The 21,129-nt window shown below is 39.3% G+C and overlaps 1 protein-coding gene across 1 annotated transcript in view; it reads right to left on the bottom strand.

The window, feature by feature from the left end:
• PIEZO2 (piezo type mechanosensitive ion channel component 2) overlaps positions 1 to 21,129 on the bottom strand; it is a gene marked incomplete at its 5' end in the record, with an annotated part of 88,899 nt that overhangs the window by 6,549 nt on the left and 61,221 nt on the right. Inside the window, 13 exons of the mRNA XM_029085771.1 lie at positions 1,142 to 1,314; positions 2,439 to 2,531; positions 2,983 to 3,171; positions 5,614 to 5,761; positions 7,103 to 7,261; positions 9,639 to 9,853; positions 9,966 to 10,113; positions 10,563 to 10,695; positions 11,435 to 11,687; positions 12,114 to 12,296; positions 12,809 to 13,067; positions 14,439 to 14,831; positions 16,952 to 17,119. Of these exons, the coding sequence (XP_028941604.1) occupies positions 1,142 to 1,314; positions 2,439 to 2,531; positions 2,983 to 3,171; positions 5,614 to 5,761; positions 7,103 to 7,261; positions 9,639 to 9,853; positions 9,966 to 10,113; positions 10,563 to 10,695; positions 11,435 to 11,687; positions 12,114 to 12,296; positions 12,809 to 13,067; positions 14,439 to 14,831; positions 16,952 to 17,119 (2,514 nt within the window). The remainder of the gene's footprint in view (positions 1 to 1,141; positions 1,315 to 2,438; positions 2,532 to 2,982; positions 3,172 to 5,613; positions 5,762 to 7,102; positions 7,262 to 9,638; positions 9,854 to 9,965; positions 10,114 to 10,562; positions 10,696 to 11,434; positions 11,688 to 12,113; positions 12,297 to 12,808; positions 13,068 to 14,438; positions 14,832 to 16,951; positions 17,120 to 21,129) is intronic.

Genomic DNA, 21,129 nt, shown 5'->3' with positions numbered 1-21,129 from the left:
AGTCACAATGTAATCCACAGGATATAATTTGCGGGTGAAAAAGGTGTCTTTCAGCTAGTGTATGAATGTTTGTAGTTATGCAAGCATATGGGCAAACTGAGTAGGAGTATTAAAAATTAATACAAAGTTCAGAAATGATGGAGTGATGTAATTCACTAGCTAATACTGTATGCTTCCAGGAAAATAAGGGGGGTCATATAAAGTTGAATTAAGGGTGTAGCTTCATTACAAGCCTATTTTTGACTGTGGAAGGACTGACCCAGCACGTTCAGAGCTCTCACGGTGATACAGCTGACCTGCTGCTTGTGCACAGTCTTTTGCTGAGGATTGTTATAACAATCCAGTGTCTGCTTCCAACAAAACAGGTAGATACTGGGACTGCAAAAGTACTTAATTTCCATGGAGTGATGACTTAAGTCCAATTTAATCCAGCTGGCAGACAGTAGCCAACAAACCACCTCGGTGACTGGGTGTACTCACCTGCATGCAACTACTTAGTATTCTAGGCTGTCTCAAAAAAACTTCATTGTAAAGTAATAGTTCACTGAGACCAAAGGAACCACAAGCAAACAGGAAAAGGTCTTGACAAAATGGATCTGTGCCATTGTTATACTATTTGCATAACAAAGTCTCTGAGTATATGTGTATTTAAAAAATAGTTTGTGTCAGTTCCAGATGCCCTTAGTAAGAGGATCAAGCACTTCTGTTTGTATTTCCTCATAGTTTTTCTGCCTTAATGAGGTCTAAGTATTCAGTTTCCACAAATGCTAACAAGTTGTTATTTAGGGGAGTTTATTTGAACATCTCCATCTAAAACTTGCTAAAATTTTCTTACTTTTCCCTCCTTCCCCTTAAGTCCCATTAAAAACTCCACCCTGCCTTTTTAAATAATGTACTTGGAAGTGGCTCCACTTCTTTTTTTTTTTTTTTTTTTTTTTGTGAACTGCAGGCAACAAATGTTTTCCTAGGTAACCAAGGTCATTTCTCTCTGCCTCTCTCACTCCCACTTTCAGGGTTTTTTTTTGCTTTGCAGTAAAACAGAATTTGCTGAAAAACTAAACCAATGATGCAGCATGGAACTGTTCTGCTGAGCAAAATCTTGGCAATGATCCATCAAGCTCATAACAGCCATGTTAATTACCTTTGAATGCTCCATGAAAGAACTACAGTGAACTCAGCTGAAAAATCCAGCAGTCCCTGTATCATTTTCTGTCTACTTGGAGGGCTGATGGTCCATAAAGAATTTGAATTTCCCTCTAGATCTGCTAGAGTTATATCTTCTTTTCCATAGCCCTCTAGAAACTGCAGAGCAGCCTGTAGGTGCAGAAGAAAAGAAAAATTCAGTGTGGTTATATTCACAAGACACAGAGCCACATTTCCGAGATAGGGCAGAATTGTAAATGTTTGATTAATTGTAAGTGCAGTGGTTTGCACTGATAGTTTTCCTCAGGTACCAACTGTGGGTTTAGACAGGAAGGGTAATAAACAAAGTATAGCCGAGCTAAGAAGGCAAAATGAAAATGGCCCTGCCGTTTGAAGAATGATGGCCATGAAGGCCAAAGTGAGTCTGAAAGTAAATCAGGTAAAATCTGTACAGTCTATTTAAACTCAAGTTAAAATTTTGTTCTTTCTTTTGTTAAGCATCTTTCTGCATATAAAGTTGCCTGCAAAGGATAAGGAAACTTGAAAATGGTAACTTCCAAAGTGGATCAAGATTACAATATTACTGCTATAATACACAGGCTATTCAATAGTATCTAATATAAAAAAATGTTAATTCTTGAATGGACTAGAAGCAAGCACTTCTTTTAAAGTTGTATCTGATCAAACCACAGTATACTTTAGTAATGCAACAGCTTCTACTAATTACTATTAATTTCCTGTAGAAATTCGTGATAACTTTGTGCATGTTGCACCATGAAACGGTGAGACTATGTTTAAATATTTATGTTTTGACATTTTAATGTCGAAACCTTTCTAGGCCATACAGACTTACTTTTGACAGCAACATAGCTCCTCAGTGGGAGGTGAAAGCTCTGCATGCTGTAGGAAGGAGCACGTGGCTTAAAGGTGTCAACACTGTTGTGTCCCCACAGCATGTTTGTTTTGGTAGTACACCAACACCATCACATCTCCTGAAGGTTTTGTGTCATTCACGGGGGAGGTTTTTGTTCGGGCAACAGGACAACTAAGATTTCTATCTTCCATGATTTTGTGCAAAGATGTCTCAATTAATGGTAACCTGCTCTACCATAACCCAGCTCTGCTCTGACAAATGATCTGTCCGAACCTTTACTCATGCAAACCCTCTTTATGGAAACATCTCCCAAATGGCAGTGCTGCTGACCACTTATAACTACACAAACAAAACACATAAAAGGCCTCCATGGAAACATGCACACATTTTTAAGTAATGAGGTATTCTACATTTCACTTACAGTGTTACCCCTATAGCTTCCCAGAAATGCATTGAAACCAGTCTGATTCAAATCCTTGAGCTGACTCTGTTGAGCACTCATTGTAAAAATAGGCTAGGAAACAAAAGAACACACACGTCACATTTACTTCACATCAGCTGCTACATACACAGTAAAGCATCCTGTACATCACAGTCCAAGACAATTATGGCACTCAAATCAAGAGAAGGTGGTCATGATTTTATTCCACTGAGAAGCAAGGTACTTCCAATTATCTTATATTTACCATGCGGACCTGTAGGCAGTTATCTGAGTGTACCTGATGTAGGATAATTTATTCAGATTTCATTGCCAGTAGGTTCTGGTTTTAACTGGCAAATTAAGGTAATATTTTACATCAGTGATGAACTAACATGGTTTTAAACCCAAAAGGGATCACTTGTGGGAGCTTGCCTGATCTCTTGCATAAGGCAGGAGAGTTTAATTCAATGAAAGGAATAAAAAATAGCACAAGGAAATACAGTGCAAAACCAGAATTTGCTTTTAATTTTTCTTCTTTTTTTACCTGATAACCTCCTAGAGTTATTGTGATTGAAACATCTAGAGGCTTGTTGGTGATGCCTGCAACAGATTTGATTAAAGACATGAAGAGCAGTGGGAACCAGACAATACAAATCAGCAAGACGATAATCATGCCACCCATTCCATACTTCACAACTTTCTTTTTCTTCTGGCCTCTTGGTTGGGGATATCTCTGCAAAAGCAAACGGGAACATGGTAATGTCTCTTCTATATCAGAGGTACACTTCTTATGATTTGATGGGTGAATATATAATGATCTTAGGGCTTCCCATCTTCTGGGGTAATTTGCTACCCATTTTCAGGCCAGTTATTTTAAGATTTTTAGCCAAACCTGTTCTGACACTGAATTTGTGGTGACAGCAGAGAAAAGTGCCAAATTAACCCATGTCAAGTGTGTGTCTGGAGTGAAAAATCTTGTAAAACTCTGTGGTCTTGATTCTTCACAACCATAAAGAAGGGGAAAATCAGGTAGGGTAATCTGAGTTTTTTTGTCTGAATGAGTGCAAGCATGAACTCACAAGAACCAAATGTAAAATAATAGCAGTAACAGTGATATAACAATTTGTTAAAAAAACTGATATTGGGAGTGATCCACTTTCTTGTATTTGTCCTAAAAAGTTTTATCTCAAAGCTCCTTAAGGCAGAATTCCTCTCGTAGAGCTTGAAATGCTGCAAACTGTATTTCAGGGGGAAAACAAATAAATTTGTTTGCCAGCAACTGACATGCACTATCATCAGGCTTATCTGATATTGCACTACCTCCACATTCATTTCACATCTCACATACAGTATTTCTAAAAATTGTTCACAGGCTTGATCCAATCTGTTTCTAGTGAATCCCACACCAACTGCATCTAAACAATGTTTAAAATTTTGTTGGTGTTCCTGAAGTCTTGATGCTGCTGATGTAACGTCCTTCCCTTTCTTAGCTTCTGAGACCAAAAGTGACTTAGCTTTTATCCTTCTCTTTTCAAAGCAGATCACACTGCACAGCGGTTCTATCTTGTACATAATTCTCACCTTCTATTACTGGCCTCATGATTGAATACTTTAATAGCTTCACCATCCTGTAAAATACCTTACTGTCACTGTAATTAATTTTTGTGTATTCTCTTATAGGATTTAACTCTGCATAGTGTTTTAGGATCCTGTCTTTCATGCACTGCATACTGCATGTGCAAAATAAAGATGTATTGTATTGCACTGCACCTCAAACACACACCAGGAATCTGGCTTTCAGGAAATTGTTCTTGCTTTACAACATGAATCCATAAAGCCCTAGGAGAATATTAAATCTGTAATACAATGCTATATTTAAAACAAATTAGTTACTTTTCAAAAGCAGTGTATCAAGTCATTTGTCTTGCACTACAGAATACTGTTTTCATTAAAATATCATATCAAGATCACTAGGGGTATATTAGTTGCTTGTATGAGATTAGTTCAGGCACCTTTAATGATGTTACAGAACAGCTCAGAGAGTCTCTAGCAGCCAAAGTACTTGGGCATACCACTCAATGTGAGAGAGAGACAATCAAACTACCTTAAACAACACTCATAAAGTCATGGGTAGTTATTTTGCTACCTGGCATTAGCACACATATGCTAGTTCACACGTGGAAATCTTCCCACATTGGATCTACACTGCACATAATGCTGAGTGATAATATTGGAGCATAAAAAAAAGACTCCTGAAGCCTCTGATGACACTCTGTTCATGGCAGAAATGGAAGTAATGCAGAAAAAGCCTATATACAAGATTTGTGTGCACTTCAGCTCTGAGTTAATCCAAGTGACATACTTAGAAAGTAATTGCCATTAAGAGACAGGATTATAATAAAAGTAGAAATACGTCAGTAACACTTAAAAATACAGCTGTTTCATTGCAGATGTATAATTTATGACTGGTTGGGTCACTCTTAAAAGAATGCTTAATTTCTTTTTCAAATTGTAAAAATAAGCAAGCATATGGTTACAATCTTTATAGTGGTTATAAGGAATCCAGAATTTGCACGTTTAATTTGAACTGAAGCTTAAGTGATTTAAAGAGACTGAAATTTCAGTCAGACAAATGGTGGGTTTCTCTGGCCTGCAGTTCACTTCTGGACATGTAGGGACTCTTCCAAGTTAAAGGAGTCAGCTGAGTTCCCTCTGTGGTTACATGAACCAGGTGTCTCTGGGACCTACACAGTGGAGGCACGAGCTCTTCCTTCTACTGACCTTCCTCTCCAGCTACAGTTTCCCTGCTACTGTGGGTTACTCATTTAGTTGTTATGGAAAAAGTGAGCCTGTGTGAATACCAGAACCTTCAACCCCAGCCTTGAAACTCAGACATGCAATTAAGCTAGCAGGCACATGCTTGTGGAGTTCATGCTAATGGTGGAAAAATCAGCTAGGCACAAAAGAGAAGCCATTTGAAATTTCACTTGTGGTGGCTGCCAACTAACATAAAGTACCCAATAGTCTGCATACTTCTGAACATAAACACCAGGTGTATCTTTTAACAAACTGTCTTTATGGTGGATTTCCCAATTATTTAGGGACTTGTGATTATTTCTCTTAATTTCTGCATGGGGGAGAGGAGGCCTGGATCACTCATATGGAGCTTCCTTACTTTTTCTGACTCTCGCCAACACTTCAGGATGAATATATGAGCATAGATATCTTCCACACAGATCCAGCTGGAAAGACTGAGAGTGGTATCAGTCCAAACCCAGTCCATTACTGCTCTCAGCTCAGTCAAAAATGGAACCAGGCGGAACCTGAAAGGAGATCACAGCAGAAAACTTGTCAGAAATGGGGGGGGGATCACATTAAACGAGCACAGTAAGTGTATATATGACAAGAGAGACAATTAAGCCAATGTTAAAAGACAGTTTAATAGGAGATTTTGCAAACACAAACACCATTACACTGCAGGTACTGATGTTTTGGGGGTGGTATCTTTTGCTACAGCTCATGTTCTTCTAGATCTCCTTGTCAGGCTATAAACATGCTTTTGCATCATTATGCCTAGTAATTGTGATTGAGCCACTGATGGAACAGTACAAGAGAGACTTTCTTGTATTCCCAAATTCCTCTGACCTGGGAGCAGAGTAAAGGAACATCCTTTCCACAGGGTGGTGGGAATGTGTTTTACACCACCTTACACCAAGTAGTGCATGGCTTCTTTGCAGTAGGTGGGCATATGGAACTGGGCGTTATAATTCAGGATTAAGGAGCAGAAGAAGGTGGGCTAACAGCAAACATGCATATGGCAGCTGTTCAAAGTGCATCATTCCTCCTACTTGTCCCACACTTTTCTCCTTATCCAAGTCACAAAGACTATTTCATGTGAAGAAAGTTTACTTCTGTAACTTTTCCTACTGGAGTGCAACAAGCCCACACTGAAAATATGGGGAAAAGGCTGAAATTATTACAGCTTTTCTGTGCAATATGTATATGCTTTGAACTGGCTTAGTCAAAGCATCATGGTAACAGCATAAGTGGAGGGTGAATTATGCTTCCTTCACTCCGCCTTTCACTCTGAGGTGACCTCTGCCTGTTACTTGCACTAACACTTCTAATTCCTGAAGAGTTTCAAAGTGCACCACTTCTCAAAAGATACACAAAGGAAGTATTTTTTGATGCATAGCTCTTATTCCTCACATGTATTGTCTTTCACTTTATTCTTCTCACCTGCTGAGGCAGAGCCTGTAGACATGTCCAAAGATTAAGATTTCTTTGGTATTTGATGCCTTATTACTTTTTAGGACTGCAGGGCAAATAACATTACCTGTTTTCTAGCACAATGTGTAGCTCCTATCTCTGTTCACAAAGGTGATTTCTTATAAGTGCCTCTTCCATAAGGGCCTGAATGGCTGACTGGTATGTCAGGCTTCTGGATTCAGAGTGGGAGACTAATTTTTCTGAAATTTGCATTCCTGAAATTTATTTTTTTGTGGACTACAGGGGACATATGGCATATACAGAGTGTGCTGTACAAAATTTACTGTCTCATTTCCAGCAGCCTGTGAAGAGAAGTCATTAATAACCCCAGCATCTCATTATAACAGATCCTTATTTCACAAAAGAAAGGAGGAGGGCAGTAGGTCTAGACTTACCCTTGAAATAAGAACAGGTTGACATAGTTATAACTTTTTGTGAGGAAGTTGCCAAGAACACGAGTTGGATATCCGCAGCGTATCTGATATGCTGATAAGCCAAAATAAACACATTTCACAAAATACCAGAGCTGGGCAACTGTGTTCTGGCTAAATTTCCTGTAATGGAATAGACAGATAAAGGAAAATTATGAGCTTTGTATCTGTGTATGATCAAATTAGCTTGAAATGTTTTGTGCTCCTGGCAGCTTCCCTTTCCTGAGATGCTGTGATATTTTAACCCACTGCAGGGTTAAAACAGTATTTGAAAGATGGTGGATGAGAAAGTCTATAAACAGCATCTATTGTCACCTCAGGGTTGCAGAGGAGAGACAGGGAATAGGTTTCCTGAAGAGTGAGGGCTCTGGGGCAGTGCCCTTTCCCTCTGGATGCTAAAGGTGCCTCACTGCCCAAGACAGGCCAGTCTGTCCTCATCCCCCATGATGGCACATCCTTCTGTGAGCCCTGGGTAGACACTGCTTCTCTTGGCTTTTCAGAGGGATGACATCTGGACTGAATCTAGGCAGGTTTAATGGCTATTTGTGTTCACAGGGGCACCTTCAAGGTCCTGAACCCATACAGGAATTTAAGTTGGAGTGACCTCCAAAAATCATATTTTTCACCCTCCTCTGCTTGAATCAGGTCTAATTACACCAAATTGTTCTGACCGAATTGTTCACAACCTGTCTGGGCAACTTGATGCAATGTTGAACTACTGTCATGGTGAAAAGATTTTTCATCATATCTAACTGAAATTTTATTTTTTTTCCAACTTGTGACCTCTTGTCCTATCTGAACAGAGCTTAGCTTCTTCTCAGTCCCCTCTTAATAGGTATCTGAAGATAGCTTTTCACTTTCTCTTCTCCAGACTGAACTAATCCTGTTCCTTCAACCTCTCCTCACATGTCATGTGCTCCATCCCCCTGACCATCTTGGTGAATATGTGCCACTTTTGACTAAAGTTCAATAACATGGTGGAACGGCAGGAGATGCCTCATGATGGACAGGATTTGTGAGCCAGACATGATCCAATATTTACAATTACATCCTGCAAAACTATTTTCATTAAGAAATTTGAAGGGGCTTCTATGAATCAGCCTGACTTAGAAAGAATATAGGAGGTTTCTGATGCAGATTTGAGATTAATAACTTGATATAAATTTAATAAAAGCACAGAGAAAGTCAAAACTATTTTATTGCCTTTCAAGTGACCAAATCAAGTCAAAAGTTTTGTATCAATTCTCAATGCACACTAGATAAGAGATCCACTTGAAAAAATGTATTTTTTTTCAAGTTGAGACACAATTACTATTGCACTGAGGAAAATTAAAACATTTGTTTTTGAGAGGAAATGAGACCTTTCAGACTTGCTTTATGCTATGCAACTATTTTGTTTTTTTCATAGTAAAATAATTTGACTGTTAACTAAGTATAGTGCGCCCAAGTGACACACTCAATTTCCCTGTATAGTCAATGGAGTGAGGTAAATCATAGAATCATAGAATGGTTTGGATTGGAAGGGACCTTAAAGATCATCTAGTTCCAATCCCCCTGCCATCAGCAGGGACACCTTCCACTAGATCAGGTTGCTCAAAGCCTCATCCAGCCTGGCCTTAAACACTTCCAGGAAGGGGGCATCAACAACTTCCTTGGGCAACCTGTTCCAGTGTCTGACCACCCTCACAGTGAAGAACTTCTTCCTAATATCTAATCTAAACCTCCCCTCTTTCAGTTTAAACCCATTTCCCCTTGTCTTGTCATTAGTTGCCCTTATGAAAAGTCCCTCCCCAGCTTTCTTGTAGGCCCCCTTCAGGTACTGGAAGGCCGCTATAAGATCTCCCCAGAGCCTTCTCTTTTTCAGGCTGAACAGCCCCAACTCTTTCAGTCTGTGATAACTGCCTTGAGCCATGCAATGAGAAATGATATACCTGGGAGTGAACTATGTGATACAAGATTTCATGCAGCAGGTGACCACCTCCACATTGCCTCCAGGGCCACGTGGCAGGAGCAGGGGAGAAGAACTTTTGTTCTTCAGAAAAGACCTGGGTTTTAGACATCCTCAGTCTAAGGAGATTTAAATCCACAGTTCACACATTCCAGAAAAGTGCTAAATTATAAGTTACTCTGAGAGAGACATTTTCTACTCACTCTTCTAAACCAGCATGCAGCAATCTTGGGAGCAGGGAACCAAATCAGAGGCCAACATTGTCTCAGCTGAGGACTCTAATCACTCAATTGCAGGCAAGTTCTCTTTCACCTGCTTGCATTTTGGCCTAAGTTGAGAATATTTCTGTACATACTTATATAATTAATTCTTCCTCAAACTTATGCTGGCCACGGTTATTGCTGTGGAAAAGCACTCCAACATCCTGCTTAGAAATGAGACCAAGAAGAAACCTGTTCATGATTCCAAAGCTTAGCTATAACCATCTCAAATTCACACAACTCGGTAGAGCATCAGTACTCAACACATATTGTCAGATTATAAGGGTTATACCTTTCTGTCACTCCAGGCAAGATAAAGAACATCCAGAAATGTATTCCAAAAACAAGGATGACCTGGAAGATGACCTTTCCCATGACAGTCTTTTTGAGGTACAGTGCTCGATCTACCACCATGGTACCAAACTGAATGAGCACCATCACCAAAAATGCCTCCGGGACCTGGTCCTCTGATAATGAAGAGGTAATATCTGCTGCTGCAGAGTGTTTCTGAAAAGGAAAATATAACAGTGGTCGAGGAAGGAGGACACTTACATGACACTTAACATCTACAGCATGCAATCCTACTGAGGGTTTGTACATAGATGCCTCTGTGACATACCCCAAAAGCCCAAAATCCAAACACTATGATGATGAAGTCCACTGTATCTGCTAGGAACATCAGGACATACACATCAGTCACTGCACTGTAGTCTGGATGAATAAGGTTGTAGAAAAACTGTCTGATGGGCACATACACCTGAAGAGTCCTGAAACAACATAGACCATGTGATTTAACAACACTGTAACTTGCACTGAAGAAAAGAATGGCTGGGAGTGATATGATAAATGTTTCTAAAGATACCTAAGAGCTACTCTAACAGCCTTCATAGTGCTTCACAAACACCAGTCCCTTGTTCTGATTGCTTCTAAATCACTGTATTAGCATTTGTTCAAGAGAAATATACAAAGCCAACCAAGTTCACACAGGGTATTTAGCTATTTTATCAGGCAGAGGCTATTTGAACAACTGCTGATTTGTCTGATGTTCAGGTGGTGGGACTTAGAGTGAAAGCATCTGCATACAATGAACTGAATACATACCCATTCATTCCCGTAAATTAGCAGTAGTAGTAACTTGCTCTCTTTAAAATGCTGGTTTACTGCTTTACTGTTTGGAACCTCCCCCCAAACCCACATAACTCCTCACATTGCTCACTTTTTAATTGTAAAGGCCTTGGCTTTGATCATTTGTTCTCGAAACTTTTCCATGAGAAGCTCTTTCCTAGATTTTTGTTTGATGCTTAACACACTGCTTCCTTTCTGACTGCTGTTTCGTGTACTGGTACTTCCTGGAAAAAAAGTGGAAAGAGAAGCTAATTCAAAATCAAAATCTAAATAAAAATATTAGAAAGCAATAAATCTTGAGACTTCCATCCCATACATGAGTCTCACGTTTGAAAGAAGCTTTGAAATGAATACTTATGCTCTTCTTCAAATATGATAAAATCTTGAGAGCATCCAGTAAAGGTTTAATCCCTGGCAGATCAAAATTTGATTAATAACTACAAAACCAGAAGATTAGTGATAAAGGCACATATTTGATTGATCCGACTCAGTTATCTCAATTCTTAATACATATATTTGGGCTAGAGTAAGCCCGCCCTTTTTACAAGATGGGATAGGATATCTGTTTCAATATACCTAGTCAAAACTTTTTTTCACTTGAAATATGATCAAATGTAGATATGAAAAAGACATATGCTTTGCATTCCCTCTAGCTGGTGATTATGCTGAACCAGAAGTTCTGGATCTAGGCCACACTGAGCATTCCTTCCCCAACTTTTGGATAATGTCATTTTAAAAACATTGTGAATCACAAATTATGGCTCTCTATTTGAACTTTAAGAAGGCTTGGAGTGTGTTCAAACATTAAGATAGTTTGGTTCATATCCTGTTTGCTCACTGAGAAGCAGCAGCGTCCAGTAGCCTCTGGGATCTCCACAACAACCGGCACAAGGTTTCAGAAGGATGACCCTTCTGGGAAACGAAAGTTTGCTCTTCCAATCCCAGAAATTCCATGACATTTACCTCTCTTAGATCTGTGTGAGGAGAAGCTGGACCTGTGCGAAAGCTGTGACACGCTGCTAGAGCTCTTCCTCCTGATGGCCGTCTGCTGCTCAGGGAAGTGGACATGGATAGACTCCACCGATGCCGCAAGATTGACAGATTTCAAAGAGGTAGAAGAGTCTCTCCTGCCTCCTGTCAGAGAGAGCTCATCATCAGTATCCTCTTTATTACTGGAGCTGTCCCCTTTCTCATCTTCATCCCATAACCCATGGCACTAGTGGAAAAAGAAGAAGAGAGTATTTAAACTTTGTATTTCTGTCAGTCACAGTATTTATCACAGGAACTGCTAAGGTCAGTTATGTGTTCACAAGGGGAAAGACAAATTCATTGTGTTGGGATATCATAGAATCATGGAACGATTTACAATGGAAAAGACCTTTAAGATCATCAGGTCCAACCATTAACCTAACACTGCCAAGTCCACCACTAAACTATGTCCCTAAGCACCACATTTACACATCTTTAAATACCTCCAGGGATAGTGACTCAGCCGCTTCCCTGGGCAGCCTGTTGCAGTGCTTGACAACTCTTTCACTGAATAATATCCAAATGACTGACTTTCCTATATCACAGGAGTGACTGAAAAAAACTAAAACTAAAAATTAAATATAAAATAAAAAACTATATTAACTCAGATTACCTTTAAAATGGATCTGTGGAAGAATAAAGCAAGGAGCTGAACAAGATCATAGTGCACATAACCCTCTTTCTTCTCAATGCCAATAATATTGGGTGGATGGTAAGGTTTATCTTTAGTGTAATCCACATATTTATTCCAAGGAAAGAACCCAAACTGGAAGAAGTACTTGATGACAATGGTCACCTGTTCAGAAACACAACACACTTGGGGTATTTATAAGCATGGCAGATATAATAGCCTTGTGACCTTAAGAGGGGAGAAATATGACTACTTTGTCAGTTTTAAGGGAAGATAATCAAGCATATTAATTGCTACAGAGGAACAACAGTTCACATTTCCTCAGTAATAAAGTCAATCAACATTTACCAACAGATGATGCTCAGTGGTACCTGAGATACCACAAGCAGCATACACTGTCTCTTGATTACCAATTACATAGTAGCTGTTCACAAAGTATCTGCTCTTGTGATAACTGCTTGACATGCCAGGAAGGATATTGCTCATTGCAATGAAGAAAAACACAAACAAAACCTTTTCATGCCACAGAAATTGCTGAGGACTTTCGCAAATATTTATATTAATATGAAGGGCCAAAGGCTCCTGATCCTAGAGATCAAAACCAGAAAAGAGACTGTGCAAAGCTTACGACTTAACTTTTCTGTATTAGACACCGGGTTGCAAAAACAGCAGCATACCTCAGTATAGACAATGGCTGTCATCCAGAAACGTTTGCTTGGACGAGGAACAGACAGCATGGCCCAAAGGAATATAAGTATGGGAAGCACCAGGGTTATCATGGAGGCAGAGACCATGTGGTTAAGGATGATCACAAAATAGCACACCATTTCTGACCGAGCTACCAGTGTATTGTACAGGGCATAAATAAGAAGCAAGACTCGAGGCTGACCAACGTAGAACTTCTCTGACTCCTCCAGCTCGTCATCATGAAACATCCTGTGAGAAGCAGAAATGAGAACTAATTTCACAACAGTTGCCTTTTTAATTACTACTATTTACTGTTGAAAAAGTATAAAATTCTGCTGGTGAGTCCAACAGAAATAAAAAAAAAAAAGAAAAAGATATGATTTGGTATCATAAACAAATAGTCTGATTCCAAGTTCAGAAAACAAGAATTTCTGGCAAAATAACAAGAAACACTGTTCTGCTGTTTTTCAATTTACCCAGAGGGTTGGCCTGGCCCAACAATTTCTACAAGTGTCACTTTCCTACAGTTGCCAAACCAACATATCTCATGTAAATCAAACCGTGCTGGTGTGGCCCTATCTGGATTCATACCTGATTTATCAACACAGATAGGAATTTGGAGAAACTCCAGAGGTCCATCAGGAGACCTATGTTATTAATAGTCCTGTGACATAAGTCCAGAACATAATAAATGCCCTTGAGCATTAGATGTGTCCAATCTTCTCCCCTTTGCCTAACTCAAATAAATATAAAAGGCAGCAAGAAATTCATATATGACTTTCACAGACATCCATAATTATCTTTGCTTTACATAAGAAGTGCCCTGGCCTGAGAAGATATCTCTCTGAAAAGCAAAAATTACTATGGAAAACCAGAAGAAAAGACACTGTATCTAAAAAGTCAGATCTACTGACTCACAGATCAGTCAATCAGCATTTCTCTCGTAGTGCAGTCTGAAAGGCATTTCTATGGTTTAAGATTCTGCCCTTGCATTTGGGGAAGCTCTCCCCTAGCTGAGTCAGGCTGGAAAGCAGAGTAAAAAGACCAGTGGCACCATCCTCACCTCAAAGCTGGTTGTGCTACTTAGCACAATGTCTGAGGGGCAGAGAGAGGGGCATCCTATTCCTTATGAAAGTACTTAACAAGGTGGTCTCTCTACATAGCCCTCAGCTCCTACTGGCTTATACAAAAACTCTGCCAAAGGTCAGAGTTTCCCTTATAATAATCCAAAATAATTAAAGGAGAAATATTTTCCCAGATAGTCCTGGAGAAAACTTATATGAAATCGCAGCTGCCTGGAGAAGAGAAGCCCTCTCCACAAGGATTATTTAGAAAAGCCCTTGACCCCATGACGATTGCAGCACAGAAATTCGATGCTAATTGGAACAAGTAGCTATGGTATCTGGGGATAAAGCAAAGATTCTTTCCAAAATTAATTTGAATAAGTTTAGAAATCTGTAATTAGAACAACTGCCCAGGAAATGAGCTTCTTCCCTTAAATCAAACTTTGTGCAAGGTCTGCATCAAAAACTGTAGGCTGGTTCTGAGACAAAAAAAGCAAAGTAACGACAAAACTTCACAGACTGGGACCAACAATTTTTCCCTGTCAAAGGTCCTTACTTGTTCAGAAGCAGCTCACTAGCCGTTAGCTCGTGCGTCAATGGAGCGAGAATCCTATCATTAAGTTTGTCCGTCCGACTGTCGTCTGGGCTCACCATCATGAGACTCTTACCAGCTGAGTCATCTGGGGAGCCAAAGGGGAGGTGTTCAAAGCTGACAGCTTTGCTATAGGAAGGTGGAACTTCTGCATTGCTATCCACAGTGGAGTACAATGGCACATCAGTATCAGGAGTGTACGCAGCTCCTTCTGAGCCCAGGCTATAATCTTCCACTTCATCTTCCTCCGGCCTTGGTGCAGAATGAGCTCTTTCCTCTTCATGCTCCCCTTCTACCTCCTCAATGGTTTCAGTCGTCCCCTGACGAGAATAGAGCATGGTGACCTGCGTAGGTTCACTGTCAGGAATGGACGAAGAGAGAGAGTTGAGGTTTACAAGGCTCACCAACAAGCAAAGTTTGTTAATTGTACCTCTATGTAGACAGCTGAGCAACCCCATTGCACTCCCAGGCCTTCAAATTTCATATAATCTGGTAGAAAATATATCATCTTTATTTCCTCTTACAAAAATGAACCATCTGGGTCCATCTGCCCCGAATGATGTCCCAGTGAACTCATAGTGATTCCCTATCTTTTCACACCAGCGAAGGGCAAATTAACATCATTTTCAAGAGAAACTACACTAACTTTCTGAAAGTAGTTCAAACACTTTCTGACCAGAATCAGGACTTCCTATTACATTTATTTAAAGCACCCTCCATGGTGAATGATAGGCCGCCATGGGGTTCCTTCTAAACATAGTGCTTTTAACAACCACTATATGGGTGCTATATACAATTGGAACATGAGCTGAACACAGACATCAAATTTGATTCCAAATAAAAGAACAAGTAAATTGTTAACACGGAGAAATACAATTCAGGTCACAAAACTGTTCCAGTAACAGGGTATCTTGCTTACCTTTAGATTGCCCTATGTTCTTCAATACAGTCTTCAGTTTTATCTTACCTGCCTGCTTTTCCTCTGGATGTACTTATTTTATTTTTCAACTGTTATTCACTCTATTCAGATCTCTGCTTGTTAGCTTATTCTCGCTTTGCATCTTCAAAACCACTTTCTCTCTTAATGGTCTCTGCTCTGCCACAGTCTCAAGTGATGTAAGTTCATGTAGCTTCATGACTCCAAATGGGAATTTGGACACCACAAAATTAAAAATATTTTCTTGGCTTTGCTTTCAACATTTTCATCCCTCACAAGTACTTTTTCACCTCTCCCCTCAGCCCTCACTCTTTATCTTTTTAGTTTCCATTCCAAACTTTCTCCTTAGGTTAGACAATAGGCATCAACTCATCATCAACTCAACTGTCTTTTGTTGACTGCATGTTCTTGTACCTCAACAGAGACAAAACCAGATTTCACAGAGCTCCTATAAAATGAATGGGGCCATATTTTCACTTAAAGTATAACCTTTTAAAGAAAACTGGCACTTGTCGAAGCCAGCTGGCATTACCATCTCCTGCCAAAATTAAAAATTAAGTTTAATCACCTTTTCTTTTACACTGCTTCCAAACTTATTGTGGCTACATTAGATCACTTTATTTCTATCAGACTTTTAATTAGAAGGTGTAACACTATGCCTATTACATAGAATGTGTGCTTTGATGATTCACAGTAGCACTTATCCTGGTTAAAATGCACAAAGCCATAAAATCCCACCATTTCAAAACTGATTGACACCAAAAATGTGTAAAACATTTTAAAAGCTGAAGAAGAACGATCAAATATTCCATAAAATTTCCTATTTACAATATTTATAATACTAGTTGAAACACTGCTTCCCAATGTTATATAAAACCCTAGTTTTCACCTGCTAAAAAGTGAGTGGATGGCTCTGAACAGTTCTCTCTTGCACTGTATATTAATATTATTCCCTATCTTTTCATGGCTATTTTCCCTTTCTTAATTCCAACACCTCACAGACTGTAAATCAATGTTAAAATAAACAAAACATAATTAGCAATCTTTCGTATAACGGGAGAACTAAAAATTGAAAGAGCAGGGCCAACATTTGCCTATCTTAGTTTCTAAAATTAGACATCTAAGTCCATATTTAGGATAACTGATTAGCTGAGAAACTTCACTTCCAGCTTCCAATTTTAATAAGAACAACCATAAGCTCGGTAACTCTGAAAATCAGACTCTTTTTTAGCTGAATAAATTTAGCCTTGTTTTAGGCAGCCACTGTAATGAAATAGAACAACTTTTGAGAATACATGAATTAAGGATGAAAACCAAAACAAAACAGAAGAGAATAAGAAGAGAGTTAGCAAATGAGTCCTAGATTATGACCCTGACTTTGAACCTCAGAGTAGTGGCACAACACAGAAGGGAGAAAAGCTTACATTAACCATGCAAACCACTCTGTACACCACATATCTGCAAATGCAAATGTATGTACACTGCAGTAAGTATAAGGGTATGGGTAAATGAGTGAACAAAGCATGCATGAGTTAAGCACCTTGACACTATACTGCCACTGTCAGCTGATGAGGAGGACATATCCATGCTCTGCATTTTACGAAGCCTAGGTCGAGCGCGCTCACTTGTTTTAGGAACAGTGTCTGGTCCATCTAAATCATCAAGGGTTGACTGCCTTGAGAACAGCATGGTTGCTTCAGTGTAGCAGCTAGCAGCGCAAACAGTTATAAAGACAGTGTTAAATACAAATGATATTACTATACACATGGTTCAATAAACAAATATGCTTGCCATGCAGCAAAACACTGACAAAGAGAAAAAAGATTCAGAGAGAAGATAAGGATTTGCTTAGTGTCACCATATAAACACATTTCTATACACAGACTGCTCATGGCCATATTAATCTAGGGGCTACAGAAGGCTAACAATCATCTATTCACTATTTAAAGAGGTACGAAACCAACACAATGCCCTATATGATTTCCAGGGGCGCCAGCTCACAAAAGTGAAGAGGTTTTATTTTCTTTTTTTCCCTCTGAAATTTACAAATTCCACAAAAACATTTTGGGAAGTGACTTCCTCTGTACAAATTCTATTTTATTAATGATATGTTGTGCTGAACCCTTTTACACAGTTACAAGTCAATTTCCTAAAAGAGTCCTTAAAACTGAATAAGCTCATATTCCACAAATAGAAAAATAGCTGTCAGACATTGGCTTATCCTCTTTCCAAACCTAAGAGCCAAATCGGATATGTTACTTAGCCAGTAGATGCATGCCAAATATAACCTGCTCTGCATGGGATGGCTTTTATTTTGATATTTAGTAGTAAGTCCTGATGATACTTTCCAGAATATTTCATTTATTTCAATCACAGCTTAAAAACTATTTCAAAATTAGAAACATGGATATCTTGAAAGAAAGAACAGATATCATAAACCCTTATCTCCTTTCACTTATCAAGTACAACAGGACACCAGAAACATACACCATACATTGAGCATTTACGTGTTACTGCAGAAAAGAAGAACAACTGGATGAGTTATGAGAAATAAAGTACATAATTAAATACAGGCATATAACATAGCTACAGGAAAGAAGCAAATACATTAATGACATATGGTAGGTAAAAGAATTATTTCTCCTGTAAAAATCTTTGAAAAACACAGATGCCTATGAAATAAGTTGAGGGACCTGGTGTTTTAACACATGCAGTGACCTGCCTGAGTCTTTCAGATAGAATGGGAGAAGACCTCCAAAAAGTGTAGGATTTACACTCTACTTTTCTTATTTTGAGTCCATATGTGCTACACCTGAGCAATAGCAGCAGGGGATTTAATTCCTTGGCAAGCATTATGTTTGTCCAGGGGCACAGAGAATTGGGAAAGAGGTCAGAAGGGAAGTGCAATGGCATTTTCCATGTTACTTTGGTCTTGCTAGCTTGAAGGGAGGAAAAAAATCTGCTGGCATGAAGTCACAGTTTGCAATTATTGCCTTAAGGAAAATGGGGAGGAAAACAGCAAGATATGTAGAGTGAAGAAGCAGTTATTCTTAGGCCCATGCTCACAGATGGTCTTTTTTTGACAGAATGGGCTGATGCTAAAAGAATACTTTGGTCTTTGAATAGAAGAAAAGTATCACCAAGCTACCAAAGATATTGTGAAATACTTTCCTTAAAGACAGTAATAATGGTAGGGGCGCGTCTGTCATGCCAGTTCATTTGGCCAAGACCCTTCACAAGCCACTTCATTATTTCTGTGTGTGTGCAAAGGCACACAAGCATCATCCCGACAAAACCTGGAGGGCATGGCACAGCATTTCCTACTTTTTGATGAAGCAGCAAATGCTGCTTCCTATAGGAACAAGGGATCCACCTTACAGGCCTGATTCAGCAGCATGGAAATCAGTCAGAGTTACTGACTCCAGGGGTCATGAGGGAGGTTTCCCTTTGCACATATGCCTATGGAGTACAGACATGTTGTTAGACTAGCAGTGAGGTTTTGGTGGTAAAATACAGGGAGATGGCAGCAAGTAAACAATCTATTTTTGCAGATTACCATTCTGTCTGTGTGCTACAATGTTATGCACATATTATTTTACACCTCAAGGGCTGAGTTTATTCTTTTCAAGAGTAACACCTCTTACTAAGGTGTTGAAGTCATTTAAATGCAGACATAGTTCAAAGGGAACCTTCAAAGGGCCTTAGGCAGAGCAGCTGTTGAAATAAAAGTAGCATGTAAATTCATAGAATGTATTGGATTGGGAGAGACCTTCAAAGGTCATCTAGTCCAATCCCCCTGCAGTCAGCAGGGACACCTTTACTAGAGCAGGTTGCTCAGAGCCCCATCAAGCCTAACCTTGAACATCTTCAGGGATGGGGCCTCCACTGCCTCTCTGGGCAACCTGATCATGCCCGTTCGTATATTTTCAATGGAAGAAACATATACCAGCTCCCTCCAAAACATTCGAGTTCTGAGCTGGGTCCCAGAAAAATCAAAGGAAAAGCACCTATTAATCCCAATAGACAAAAACATTTGCCCAGACAGAGTCCCTGCAATAATTTGGTTTAAAGCTCTTCTAAATGAAGGATGAATCATCAGAAAAATTATTGACTGAGCAGCTGCTCTGTATCCTTGAATGTCAGGGGACGTGTATGAGATGACACCTGTAGCACAGTCTGTATATTCTTTATGTACTTTAGGAACATGCTTCCAAACATGGAAGAAATGAGAACACCAATAAAGTGGAGAGATTTACACTTGGCAAAGCTGATGTTGACTCAGTCATTGACTATCACATAAATTTAATCCAAGCATATCTTCCTGAGTGACTTTTCAAATTTGTGTCCTTGGAGACCTTGAAAAGCATTAGCTTATTGAAATCAGTCAAGCACTAGGTATTTTAAATTGAATGTTCATTAAAAGCCCTGAGTTCAAGTATTTTCTATAAAGTTGATCGGGTATCCATTTCAAATGGGGATATATATAGCAGAGATGTTTTTATCCTCAGTGAGCAGGAAATTTCTTACTTTATGACTTCCTTTTGCTAAACAAATTTACCCTTCCCAGTGAGTTTATTAGTTTAAGGGGTGACTTACAAATTTTACTGTTTTTTCTGTCCATGGGCTAGTTACTGACTGGCATTACCTTTATGAACTACTACACTCCACACACCTGCAAGAAAAGATCTCAAACATTTCTTATTATCATTCACACTCCTAAATCAGACCCAAATCCTGCCCCAAAGTGGGACTCTACTTTCATGCTTTCTTTCTGTTGCTTCCCAAGGCAAACATTACTTCTCCAGTACTCCCTGCCTCAAGCCCTATTTTTCTATCTGGTGAGGGAAGCACAGGTGAGAAGTGGTGTCTGTAAACGCTCTGACTGCACTTGTATGTTCACTCTTACAGGAGGATCAGGGGCTATAAAAGCTTACAGACAGACAGAGTTGGGGACTGAATACGTTATTTGTGATGGACAAAATTTACTACGAACTGAACTGGGTACAAAACCTTGGATATCCTGAAATATGACTTAGGACCTGTGTCTAGCTGCTATTTCATAATCTTAGGCAAAGTCCCATAAAGGCAGACAACTGGTTTTAGTAATTTCTCAACCATGTACGTGAAATTACCCAGCTTTTTAACCTAATAATCAGTTCATCAGTCAAATGGAAACAAACAGCAGTGAATGCTCTACCATACTAGCTCCTGATCCCTTCTGGTTGTGCTCCTCAAAGAGCTTGTTAAGGATTGACATTGGTCTCTTCTCCTGGCCCATATGAACTTTGCACTTTGCCTTTAGCATACATGAGGGTATTCATACTCTCACATAAAGAGAAACCAAACAATTACATTACTAATACCTCATTACACCTCTAGTTACTGTACAGAAAAAAGGACTAAGAATAAATGACAGCCTGACTAAAAGAGAAAAATCCCACAAAGTATACTCTGAAAAACTCCTTTCAGAGCTTTATCCAGGGTAAGAACAACGTCCCTGGATAAGACTTATAAGGGTAAGTTTGAATTTCACAAGAAATTTACAGTTCCTGCAACTGATCAGGAAGGTTGTTCTCTCTGGAAATCCAGTGTTTAGAGCATTGAGCAGATAACCACAGTAATTCCTGTCCTGAGTTCTGAGGAATATGTTTTATTATAATGGAATAGCTTCTGTGCTTCTACAGCCCTGTATATGTTCAGACATGCCCATCGTATTCA

Source organism: Antrostomus carolinensis, unplaced genomic scaffold (assembly GCF_000700745.2).
Source record: "Antrostomus carolinensis isolate BGI_N321 unplaced genomic scaffold, ASM70074v2 scaffold12917, whole genome shotgun sequence".
Classification (NCBI taxonomy): domain Eukaryota; kingdom Metazoa; phylum Chordata; class Aves; order Caprimulgiformes; family Caprimulgidae; genus Antrostomus; species Antrostomus carolinensis.
Note: the sequence above shows the minus strand (reverse complement) of the source record. Positions and strands in the feature narration are given on the sequence as shown.